The 12,961-nt window shown below is 45.5% G+C and overlaps 1 protein-coding gene across 2 annotated transcripts in view; it reads left to right on the top strand.

Annotated features, from left to right (window-relative positions):
- The first annotated feature begins 221 nt into the window (after positions 1 to 221).
- TMEM255A (transmembrane protein 255A) overlaps positions 222 to 12,961 on the top strand; it is a 49,953-nt gene continuing 37,213 nt past the window's right edge. Inside the window, exons 1-2 of one of the 2 annotated variants that reach the window (XM_004461006.5) lie at positions 222 to 564; positions 7,276 to 7,418. In XM_004461006.5, the coding sequence (XP_004461063.1) occupies positions 507 to 564; positions 7,276 to 7,418 (201 nt within the window). In that variant the 5' untranslated portion in view covers positions 222 to 506. The remainder of the gene's footprint in view (positions 565 to 7,275; positions 7,419 to 12,961) is intronic. The other variant, XM_004461007.5, reaches the window with a different exon arrangement.

Raw genomic sequence — 12,961 nt, 5'->3', positions numbered from 1 at the left:
CAGTTATAAATCCTAGAACAGGATGCTTGTCCAAGACCCTCGCTCCCAACTATGGAGAAGGCCGGTTGGCACAGGCGGAAGCCTCCCTCTCTTTCTCTGCGCATCCTTGGCCCCAAGGGGCTATAGAACGGCTCCCTGCCTAGCTTGGGAGGCTGGGAGGTGGATAAGTAGGATGGGGGGGGGGCGAAGGGGGGAGGAGGGGGGGGGTCTTGCGCAAGCGCACCTCGCTGCACCGACCGCCAATGCTGCTGCCTCCCGAAGCAGAGGGAGGCAGAAAAGGAGGGAGGGCGAGGAGGGGAAGGGAGGGAGAGGAGGAGAAGGGAGGGAGAGGAGGGGAAGGGAGGGGGAGGCGGCACTTGGGCTGCAGCTCGCTACCAGAGGCAGTCTCGCTCAGCTTTCAGAGGAACGGGGAGAGGCAGCCTTGGAGTAGGATGCTCTGCGAGGCGCCCTGAGCCAGGGGCGCGTGAAGCAGCTTCGCGGGCCGGGGCAACCAGACAGCTTTCACCATGCATCAGTCCCTGACTCAGCAGCGGTCCAGCGACATGTCCCTGCCCGATTCCATGGGTAAGTCTAGCCGCCGTGCCTTGGGCGGCGGCAGCAAGGAGCGAGTGCGCTGCCCTCTGGTCTGCTAGGGCTCCGGAGACGCAGGAAGCGTGGAAGCGGGACAACCGGGGTCGGTGCGCCCCAGCAGCTGGGTGGTAGATCAGAGCCCCAGGGGAGCGGCCCGGCGGGGGTGGTGCGCTGATATCTGAGCGCCAAGCTTGCGTCGGAGTATCCCTGCCCCGGAGTGCGGGTGTGTGCGCGTTTGTGTGCGTGTATCTCTAGACTCGCAGCCGGCAGGCAGTAAATCCCATCTTGTCTGGGGATCAAAACACTTCCCTGCAACCTGCGTGTTTGCTTTCCAGCCGACCCTCCCTCTTTGCAAAGTCCTCGTCACTTCTAAGAGCTCGCGACTAAAAATAATTAGAAGAGCAGGGTCCTCAACCCCCGCAACTCTCTCGAAGCTGCCCTGAAATTCAGAGCTGCAGTGGTGGTGGTAGTGGGGACCAAGCGCCTCGCTGGTGGGGTGGGGGGTTTTTGCGCAACCCTGGGGGACCGGGTGGGGAGCGCAGGAGAAAGGAGGAGGTCTCCCGGGAGGGGAATTCCTAAGGAATCACTCAAGACAACCCAGCCCCATCGTCTGCAGCAGCAGGATCAACATTTCCTTGTATTTAATTTCTATTCTCCTCCAAACGTAAGGAATGTGCGTGAGTGTGGGGAAAAAAAGGGGGGGGGGGCGAGTAAGAGCGCAAGAAAGAAAGAGCGAGAGCGAGCCCGCGCATCTTATGAAGTCGCGCTTTTCCTCTCCGGGTAGAATGAAGGGGGAGGGGGAAACTCACCAGCCTTATTTGGCTTGACACCTTTCCCCATCAAAACTAGGGGACAGCTACCTTCAGGCACTAACTTGGCTACCCCCAAGCTGCCTTTTGATCGTTACAACAAAAAACAAACCCAGCCCCCCTCAGCTGTTAGGCACCTTCCCAAACCCTATGATTTCACTGGGCGGGGAAATTAATTTGGAGCCCAGGAGAGCGGGAGGGGATTGTCAAACCGCGATCCCATCTAATCCTACAATTCGACTCGGATACACTTTAACCAAATCGAATTCTCTCTTTCCCAAATACTTTGCATTCTGTAAAATCCTTCCATCCCCAATTCCTCCTATCCTGTCCGCTCAGATCTACTCCGATGAATTTGCGGGAACATCTCCAAAGGTGGGGTGGGGGCGGGGAGAGGGTTGAACCCACTATGTGAGCCCCGTGTTCATCAGAAGCCCCAGACGGCGTTATTTCCTGGATGGCGGAAAGATCCGACTTTTCAAGCGTTTTGCATATTTGGTGTAAGAATTTGCTCTTTTTTTCTTATCTTGTTTTTAAAGATACAGAGATCACATAAAATGTTATATTAAAAAATATAAAATATATGCCCCACTCCCCACCCCCCCCAACCCACCCCCCCACACTCCTCCCACATCAACAACTTCTTTCATTAGTGGGGTACATTCATTGCATTTGATGAATACGTTTTGGGGCATTGCTACACAGCATTGATGTTGTCCTTTACACTCTCTAATTCGCAACGTGGTACAAATGAGTTCAAGGACTCGGTCCGAGGCTAGCAGTAACAGAATCTCTCTTAACCCGGTCACACATTCGCAACCACAGACTGCACTCCTCACCTTGGCCAGCTGTGGCGCCCACGCAGCAGTGGCTCATGGACGCCAAGCAGTGATGCTACGGCGAGCTAGGTGCGAGAGTGCAAGGCATCCCGCAGCACCTATTCCCGCTGCGGGCCACAACCACCTGCTAACCGAACTTCCCCGCCCCGTGCCCGTCTGCCTGAAGGGCAGTGGACAGGTTAGTGGCCTAGGGCTTAAAGCGTTGCTGGTTGGCTCGCCGCGCAGTGGACTGGGGACAAGATGGGAGTTCTTTCTTGGGCTCCTAGGGCCCTCCAGCCAATCTTGCATTTCCCGAAAGGTCCGCGCAAGAAGAAGCTGGGTGGGCTTCGCCCAATCCATCCTCAACACTGCGGGGAAAAGAATCATAGATCCCACATGTACGCAGAGCCCGCGCCACGCACTCCACGTTTTAAGGTCTGCAAACCGAGGGCACTAGCGAAATTCCTGAGTAAAGTGATAACCCTGGGTTTCCGCTTTGGATAGGGGTGTCTCCCACGAGTTTCCTGGCTCTGGTTCCGCCCAGATCAGGCCTGAATCAGCGTCTAGGCTACTTAGGAGCTACTCCCACTTAGCACTTCACTTGCAAGGGGGTGTGGGGCGTGGGAGGGTGGGTGGCTGTTTCAGCCTTCAAGCTCAGCTTTTCTGAGGGGACTCCCTTTACAGGCAAGAAACAGCTGCAGCCAAAACAACAACATTTAAAACGCACAGGCACACACTGCACCAAGGTGCCTGCACTCCATGCTTACTGGCTGCCTGAGGATGAAGAGTTAGTCCAAAATTCGGAGCGGAGTAGGTGCTCCATAATTATGAAGAAGGTAATTTTGACTCCAGCACCCCGTCTTTCCCTTCCTCGTTTTGGCAACACAGTTCCCAGGCGCTAAGGCATCTCAAGTGCAGCAGGGTACTCCCGCTCCCAAAAGACACAGTTGTAATTCACCAGCGGCCTTGGATGCCTGCATTCAAAGAACAGACCAAAAGGGGAAGGGGGGATTTCAGCTTTTCTCCAGAAATGTTTAGGAGATTTGCAGGGTGTTGAGGCTAACTCAGCACACTGTGTGGGCAGCCACCTGTTTCCACAGATGCTCCACTGGGACTTCCTGGGACCCTCCCTGTATGGCAAAGCAGACACAGGTAAGCTAATTTAATAGGTTCAAAAGATCAGCCCCTAGAATTAGCCAGTCATCAACAATGTAGTACAGGGCACCTATCCTTGCTGCACCCCAATAGATATGACATACCCTACCTTCTCTCTCAGGAGGGAGTAATCAGAAACATGTACAAGGTAAAGCAGAAGTGAGCAGAGAGGATCACCGTACCTTCTGAAAATCCACACCTCAGTTTCCTTTTAGATCCCGGATGGCCTAGACCAGTGGGCATTATATGGGTCATGGACCAGACCCACAATTACAGTCGTACAATTGTAATTGTAAAAGTTATGATTAATATACTGATTAAGATATTTAGGATCTCAGAGGACATGAAGCAATAAGTGATTAGAGTGAGCTTGATCAGGAAAAACTTCTGGAGGAGGTGAGTTTGAAGTAGGTTTCAGAGGAAGGGAGAGACTCAGATTCAAAGACCTCAGTGCAGTTGGGGGCTCTGTCCAGGGAGAAAACCTTGAGGAGAGAAGGAAATGCTTTTTGTATATAGAAAGGTGGGACAGCAAATACTTGGGCCCCTCTACAGCTGAGCATCATGGTAGTCACAAATCTTGGGTGGAGGTGGGGCACTGCAGAGAGGGAGGGCTGCAGTGGTTCTGCAGGGAGACTGTTGGGGGGAGGGGGGCAGGCAATGCCAGTGACGGGATTTTGAACTCTCCCACTGCTGTTGGTGCAGGGGTTGTTGTTTAAACAAAAGTATACCATGTGCGGAATAAATAATGGAGATGTGGCACTAGTTGAGCAAAAGGCTTTCAGTTCTGGGGAGCCCTCAGGTGTACCCTACTGCAAAAAAATTCAATCTCTGAGCCTAGTCCACATTGTATTCGCATCCTTAGCCACACAGCCTTTTTTATTAGAAGGGAAGCAATTCTGAGATGTTGCCTCTTGTTCATTCAACAGGTATTTACTGCTTACTAGGTATCTAAAACTGTGCTAGGCACTGTTTTAAAGGGTTAGTCCCGTGGCTAACCTGCTGCTTTAAGTACCTCGTGATGTCTGAGTTTTTTGATGTGTTGATTTACTAAGCAAAATTGGAATGAGATGGTCCTATGTTCACAGGAACATCTAAGGCAAGCCCCAAATTATACCCTAATAACAGGGCTCCCCTTTGCCCTTCTAAAACAGAACAACCACAGGGAAAATGTCTTAAGTAGCAATGAGCTTTAGCATCGCAAGCTGCCTCTTAGGAACCTGGTCCATAGTTTCAGAAAACAGGGGTATCTTGCTCTAAGTAGATGTGAAGATGTGAATTTTATCAAATCATACTGAAACTAAAGATGGGATTATTCATCACTTTTCAAAAGGATGCAACCTGGTATTCTTTAAAATAGCTACTAAAAGTGCTACTAAAAATAATTTCGTTTTACACAGTGTGGTCCTTAGGAGGCAAAATAAAGGGTGATTTTTGAGGGTGAGGAGAAGAGAATTGATATTCAACCTCGTGATGAGGGGGTTTTCTTCGAAATTTTATCCAAAGCAAATCCTACTTGCCTGGGTTTCTCAACTAACTGAATTTTCAATTCTGGTTTTAAAGCGGAGGGCAGGGGGTGGGGGAAAGATTTTCAAATTACACCATGCGGTTTGCTGAGTCACTTTTCTGACCCAGCTCCTGTGCTTTTAAGAGTTAGAGCGATGTTTGCAAAACAGACCCAGGAGTTGTGAATAGGATCAAAGTTCAGTTGGGGGGTGGGGATGGGGTGGGAGTGTGATGCAGAAAAATTAGGAAGACTATGCACACACACCCTGCCCCAACTCAGTCTCTAAAGTGTAAGGTGTTGAGACACTTCCACTTGTCACAAAGATACCCTTGGTGCACCTTGGTTTCCTCACTCTCTTTGGCCAATTTGGAATAGGCAAGGGGGCCATGGGTCAAGAGATAGTGTAGTTGACAAAGAAGAAAGGATGACCAGGGTGGGAAGGAATGTTGGTAGGCTTATGTTAGAGCCCCTCTGTGGGACCAACTTGCCCATTCACTGAGAAGTGTCTATCATCAAATAGACTCAGGGACCCTTGATTTCAAGGCTCATTTAGGGTTCCTCGAAATCAAAGTAAGGATAACTAACATTAATGTAAACAGAAGAAATAAATCCTGCCTCCCCCATCCCCACCCCTCTCCTATTCCCCTTGGATACCAGGCAGCCAGGATCTCCAGATTTGCTCATTGCGTTTATCTCCAATCAGCTCACCATTTGCATCCCTAATAGCTCTCCCACGTAAAGGGCCCTGATGTCTCAGGTGTCTCCAGTGGCCTTTCATATTTGTCCCCTTGGAGGCGGGGCTCAGGCCCCACTGGAAAGGCGCCTTCATTTCCTCACTCTCCTTACCTCTCCTCCCAGGATGAGATGTGGCACTTTAGTATGTGGGTGCCCATAAATGCTCAAGCCACTTATACATTTCAATATAAAATTGTCTTAGAATAGTATAGTATTAGAAATGGCCCTGATGAGTCACCTCACTTTCAAAGCTGACGTCAGGGGAGACCGCCCACCCCTCCCACCTCCCTTGGAGTCCTCCGCAAGGACTGCACTGGGGAAGACAAGATGGACGGTGGGACTGACCCAGGGTGGCACTTCTGATGCTTTTCTTCCATACAGGCGGAGGGGGGCGGGGAGGGGGGGAGCGCTAGGCCAGCCACAGCCCCGCCCTCCCACCACCACCAGGCTTCCTGGGTCTCGCCTGGCTGTCTCGTCTCCCTCCCCCTTCCCTCATTTCCCTCTCCCCTCCATCCCAGTGGTGCAGTCTGGGCGGCTTCTCTCAGCAGCTGCTTCCTGAGGCTGCACTGAGGCCTCACAGAATGACGGGGTCTTGTGAACAGACCCTAGTGGCCTCTTGAGGCACAAATGACAGCCAAGCCACCTGGGTGGGCGACCCCGTCCTAAGTCTTCCCACCCCCCATGTTCCCATTTGAGAACCTGAACTCTCATAGCATTCCTTGCTTATTTTTATAAGAACTCCTAGGAGGTAACTCTCCCCTGGTATTTCCTGTTGCCAGACCCCAACCACCCTACTCCCAACCCCCATGCCAGAGAAATGCATGCAGAGTGTATAGCAGCACTCCGTTCCTTTTTTAAAAATTAAATTGAAAAGCTAGCCTAGATACCGTTTTCCTATCTGACTTAATAAGCCTGTTTTCGAAATACATCTTATATATTGGTTTGCATGATCCTGTCCGATAAGCACTGAGTCGGAGAATGGGTTTCTCATCATTTATATTTATGTCACCCTCGCATAAGCCTAAATGTGTATAAATTATAATCTTCCCCACCTTCCTCCCCCTATACTTATCTTTGTGGACGAATGGCTTCCACACACTTACTTTATTACACACATTTGTTATGTTACAAATCTTGCCAGCACACCATTTTTAAGTTTATACATGAGGTGGCAAATGTCAGAAACAAATGGAATAAAAATCCCAGTACCTGGTTTGGTTCTGATATTTACACTGAAAATGAAATTTCACATCTTCTAGCTTATGGAGAAGAAAAAGAAAACCTTAGTTTCATATTGGCTTTAAAATATTTTCATTCAATACCCTCACACACATACTTCCCATTTATCATATACCTTATAATTTGGCCTTAAAAAACATTCTACTAAGTGAGTATGACACATCTTTTATACAATGCTGAAAGCACAAAAATTTGCTTTGATTTTTATGTAACTATGACGTTTCTTCTGTTGCTTATTTTTAAAATGTAAATATTTTATTATAAAAGTGGTACCTGAAGACTGCAAAGGCACAAAAGCTTCAGCCCTTCCCCATAATTCCACTCTTCATAGGGAGTGGAATTTGAAGTAAGAAAGGAAAACCTTCCTAGCATATTCTTGGTTTTTCCTTAAGTCTCTCCCATCTCTGACTGAAATGCCAACCTCAGTTTCTCTGTATGCTTTCAGGAGCCTTCAATCGAAGGAAACGAAACTCCATCTATGTCACCGTGACTTTGCTTATTGTGTCCGTGTTAATTCTCACGGTGGGCCTTGCTGCAACCACCAGGACCCAGAATGTGACTGTTGGAGGTTATTACCCGGGAGTTATTGTAAGTATAGAAGGCATAGGTAGGTCTCAGTAGTTCGCTGGCTACAGAAATTCGGGTTCCACTGTGATGGTTTTCAGTTCTGAGTTTCCAGTTTTCAGTTTTCCTTTATATCTCTCTAAATGTATAGAGATAGAGGCAACTCTGGGTCCATTAAGAAGAGAACTGAGCAGAGAATCAGAAGAATCCCAGCTACATCCTTAACTAGCAGTATGCTCCTGAGCAAGTCATCTAACCCTTTCAGACCTGGAATTTCTGATCAAAGAGATGTTACTAAGTAGCAGTGTTAACCTTAGGCTAAGGTACTTTCCCTTCTGGGCATCTGCTTTCCTCTATATCAGGGGTTCTTAACCTTTTTTTGTTCCACGGACCCTTTTGCCAGTCAGGTGAAATGAATACTTCTGTAATTTATTTATTGCATACATCCATAAGTGAAGGAAATGCTTGATTTCAGTGAGAGGTCAGAGAAAATAAACAAGGTGATTTTTTTCAGTTCAAGATCATGCGCCCTCTGAAATCTTTCCATGAACAGGGTTTCGGGGACCCCTGATTAAGAACCCCTGCTCCATATGAAGGTCTTCTGACCTTACTTCAAATCTGAGGACACTGGCAGTCTTGACACTGTGTGACCAATAACACTGATCTCCAAAGTGATCATGCACTCCTGTTAGGGAAAATGCACAGAATATATATATATATATATTCCTAAATAGGTATATTTCTTCATTTACAAATTATGTTATGTTCATAGAACTTATACAAAAGTGGAAGTTCAAAGATTAGGTGATAAACAATTTTTAATACCTTCATACTAACATTAACTAAAATTTCAATGAAGGACATACTTCATTTGGAGTTCATCATTAAAGACAGGGGCCATAATTTTTTATTCCAAATAGCCCGCTAATTTATTTTGAATATTTTTGACTGAATTCTCATCAGGTATGATTAATTGTCATTGGTGTCACTGTTTTATATCTGGATCTCACAATGTGATTGACAAAAAGCTTACCCTGAGCAGAGGTGTCAACTGCCATCTTCTTGTTGCTCACTTGTGCTTACATTATTAGGATCATCTTCAGTTCATAGTTTCTCCACAGGAATCTTTCCAAACCTTCCAAACCATTTTGTTGGGACTAGTTTAGTTGAAACTAGATAATACAATCTGGGTACCCTTTGCTGACTGGAACATGCTCCCCTCTGGTAGAATAGTTCTCCTGGTCATCTGATGTGGGAGGGTACCAGTGACAGTCCGTTTACTGAATATTAGTAATACTTTATTTCTTTTTTATTATTTTAGATAATAAATAATAGTAATTGTTATTAAAAGCTAAACTAATTTTAATTTAAAAAATAGGAATCCTAGTAGTTTCTTCTCACATTCCCAAAGATTGTTTTACCCACTCCCAAAGTGCCCCGTATCCACTGTGGAGACCACTGAGCTCTTTACATATAATACCCCATTTGGGTCTACACATACTGCTGTTAAATCCAAAATCCTAACTCTAAAGGTTGTATTATATATATATATTTTAAAGAAACAAGTATCTTTTTTTTTTTTTTAAAGATTTATTTATTTAATTTCCCCCCCTCCCCTGGTTGTCTGTTCTTGGTGTCTATTTGCTGCGTCTTGTTTCTTTGTCCGCTTCTGTTGTCGTCAGCGGCAGGGGAAGTGTGGGCGGCGCCATTCCTGGGCAGGCTGCACTTTCTTTTCACGCTGGGCGGCTTTCCGGGCGCACTCCTTGCGCGTGGGGCTCCCCCACGCGGGGGACACCCTTGCGTGGCACGGCACTCCTTGCGCGCATCAGCGCTGCGCGTGGGCCAGCTCCACACGGGTCAAGGAGGCCCGGGGTTTGAACCACGGACCTCCCATATGGTAGACGGACGCCCTAACCACTGGGCCAAAGTCCGTTTCCCTGTATTATATTTTTACATCAATTAAACAGCATCCCAATTATAATTGATAGAGAGCAGGAAGTTTAGGACAGTTCATTTTTTATATTTTAGGATAGCAAAGAGATCAGGTGCATTTTTGTTGTTTTGCTTCATTTCTTTTTCTTTCTTCCTTTTTTTAGAAGTGGGGGGTTGGAGAAAGAAGCAAAGAGGGGGAAGGGATTAAAGATGGAGCCTTTGACAAGTCAGCACTGTGAGTGACCAAGCCTGGCGCCTGTTGCCTAGGTCACCAATTCCACAGTCAGCCTCCTCAATAGCCCTAGCAAAGCTGGGGGGGGGGGGGTGGCACTGTGCCTCTCACAGGCTGAAGGCTGCTGGGGGAAGTTCCTGCACTGCTCTTGGGCCAGCAGGGCTCCCCCCAGCCCAGGGCAGTTGTCCCACAGACACCGTTTGGTGCTCTCTGTTAAGCATGTGATTTGAGAATCACCCGGTCCACTTCCTGTGGTGAGGCAAGAAAACCAGCCCTCAGCAGAATTGAGTTCTATTTTTAAACACGAATAAGGGAGGGAGGAAAGTGGGTGGGAATAAGATTGCATTTTGGTGGCTTGGAAAAGCAATTTATAGGGTCTGTGTGACTTTGTGTGTTTCAGATAGCTACATTTAGTAAAACATTTCTGACTGATGAGCAAATGCTCAAGCCAAGCTCCGAGGGTGAGGGGAAAGTATTTTCTGTCTTTTAAGAGTAGGGACTCCTATTCATAAATGGTAGCTATGAAGCTTCTCTGTAAAATATCTGACCATGGGTGGATAAGTTAGAATTAACAAAGGAAGGAGGGTGTATGACTGATGTTCAGCTTGCACTCCAAGCTGAAGCAGTGATGGTGTGTATGTGTGTGTGTGTGCATGTTTCACTAAAAGCTAATGTAGAAATGTTAATGGGAGAACCATCCCTAACAGACAGTGTTTTCCATGGTTTAACCTTTTAAATTTTGCTCTTATAGTTCCTTTAGTTTGTTTCTTTAAAATGGGTTTTAATTATAGAAAGTGAAGGGGGAAGAATGCAGATTGAAAAGCAGAAAAATCCATTTGGGATTATAGGTCAGGTCATGCTGTAACAAATACAATTACGACTCATCCCTCTGAAACAGTAAATGCCTGAGAATCCAGATTTGTCTGGGAATGGGGTACTTTCACTAATTGAATAGTTTGGTTATTAGCGTGTTACTATATAAACTTTAAACTTGTGCTTTTCCCACGTTGGTGTGCATAAGAATGACCTGCTGAACCTGTGGAAGACCTAAAAAATGAAGAGCCTCCGTCTTGTATGAAGCTGAAAAAGGCTGCTAAGAGAGGCTACTCCTTCCCTCTACACCTCATCTTACCTATGCCCTGCGCTGGGAGATTCTGATTCAGCAGGTCTGGATGGACCAAGGAATCTGAATGTTCCTTTTCACAAGCTAATCTTTGGTTGAAAAAGTAATACATGTTGAGTCTGCGTTTTAATAAGCACCCCAGAGGAGTATAATTCAGCAACCACGTAGAGAACTAAAACACAATAAAATATACCTAGTAATAAAATCAGAGTGAGCATAATATGGCATTTCGAGATTCTGCACCATCAAACTGGGTTACTCTGAACTTTGAATATATGTGACCATTCTATAGAACTGTGAAAAAATTTCAGGTCATTTGGAATTTGGAACTCTGCTTTTTTTTTTTTTTTTTTTGGATTCATGTTAGATTGTTGGATGTTAACAATACATGAGAACTTAAATTTTTCAAAACACTCAGATTAAAAGAAGACTTAGCAAACAATTCATTTAAATATTGAGATATTTGGCATAGAAATATAATTCAGTTTACAAAACTGTCATGTGCATCCACTTAGGATGTGGTATCATCATCCTAAGTATCATGCACACTTTAAAGATATGTTCATCTATATAGGCCTATAAAATTTTTAAAAATTAAAACTGCAAAGAAGATTTTTACTATGTCCAATATTCAAGATATATTCCATTCCATAAGGATTCTGGTTCCTTTCTACTTAAAAGACCTAAAAAATAAAGAGCCTCGGTCTTGTATGAAGCTGAAAAAGGCTGCTAAGAGAGGCTACTCCTTCCCTCTACACCTCATCTTACCTTAGATGCAGGAGAGTGTGGTCTCTAAATGTGTTTCCCAAGCAATCCATAAAATGGAGTTGCACCCTGTGAGCAATGGGGAAAGCCTTTCATTTTTGTACCTTTTCCCCAGCTGTTGTATTTTTGGGGGCCTCTAATAACTGGGGTTTTCTTTCAGGAAAGAAACCAGGAGTTTCTGCCCCACTTTTCTATGGGGTCAGTTAATTAAAAACCATATCAACATTACCATGGGATTATTAGGAGATTAGCACCAGGGATCATTCAAAAACCAGCAAGAACCTAGAAACCTTCTGTAGGCCTCTGTGGGTTCAACTTCACCTGTAAAAATTTCTGAGGATGCCAGAAAAGTTTTGATTAACTTGAATACTCAGGAAATATAAGGGGCTCTACATAGTGGGATTTTGTGGTTTAATAAGAATTAGGCAGAAGCTTTTTTCACCTCTTATTGAAAATGTCTTAAAAATGTAAGTCTATATTCTTGCCTTAGTAAGTATATTTCAAAGACGAGACTTGAGTCTTGATTTGCTGAATATGACTTTTTTAATGCCACATGGTTCTAACCTTCATTGGCTCCTTCTTGCCTCCTTAGCATGTCATTCAAAGCTCACTGCAGATCGCTCAGCCTGGTCTCCTGTTGCCTTTCCAGTACCTTTCCTTTTGCCAAAATTGTCAATTCACAGTCCCCTAAAGGTGACTGGTGCTTTTCTGCCTTGGTGCTTTCACTCACATTATTCCCCCTTGCCTGAAATGTTCTCCCTGTTTTCTCTCTATTTACTAAAATGCTCTGTGCCATCCCAACTTAAAGACCCAGCTGGGACATTTTTCAACACAGTGGTGCCTACCATCTTTGAACTCCCTACTACTCACTGTTCCTAGAAAATACACATGTCCTAATTTTTATATTCTCATTTAGCTTTTTTATAGAGATCCACAGTCCCTTATCTGAACTCTTGGGTGAGATGTTTCAGAATTTTGACTGTTTTGGTTTGGTTTTAGAAAGATAATACATCATATAAACCATATATTATCCAATATCCCCAGAGGAGTCTTGAGTAGCACCTCATAATCTAGGACCTTCATATTTCTATACTAAAATGTGCATTTTGCAGGAAGAGAGATAAAGATTATAAAATAATCTCACATCAGGTCAAGGTGAGGTTTTGCCAACTAATTTAGTTACCAAAAAAAACCCTTTTGGTTTTCAGAGCTCTGTGGGCTTCAGAATTATGAAAAGGAATTGTGGGCCAGTTTATCAGTATGAGCTCCTTGAGGCTGGGTCTCACTGGTCTTGGTATCAGACTCTACCCCCCTCAGGCCTCCAGATCAAAGACCTAGCACAGTGTCTGCCATAGAGTAGATGTCTAATGAATATTTGTTGAATAACTAATCATTTATTGAAGGACTAATCCTTCTGAACCTCAGCCCTCAGTGTCTGGAGCAGTGGATGGGAATAGGCATAGGTAATTGGGTCCAGCACAAAAAGAGCCTTTGAATCTGACACGGATTTCTAAT

The sequence above is a fragment of the Dasypus novemcinctus genome, chromosome X (genome assembly GCF_030445035.2).
Source record: "Dasypus novemcinctus isolate mDasNov1 chromosome X, mDasNov1.1.hap2, whole genome shotgun sequence".
NCBI classification, from domain to species: Eukaryota; Metazoa; Chordata; class Mammalia; order Cingulata; family Dasypodidae; genus Dasypus; species Dasypus novemcinctus.
This window is presented reverse-complemented; position numbering and strand designations above follow the sequence as displayed.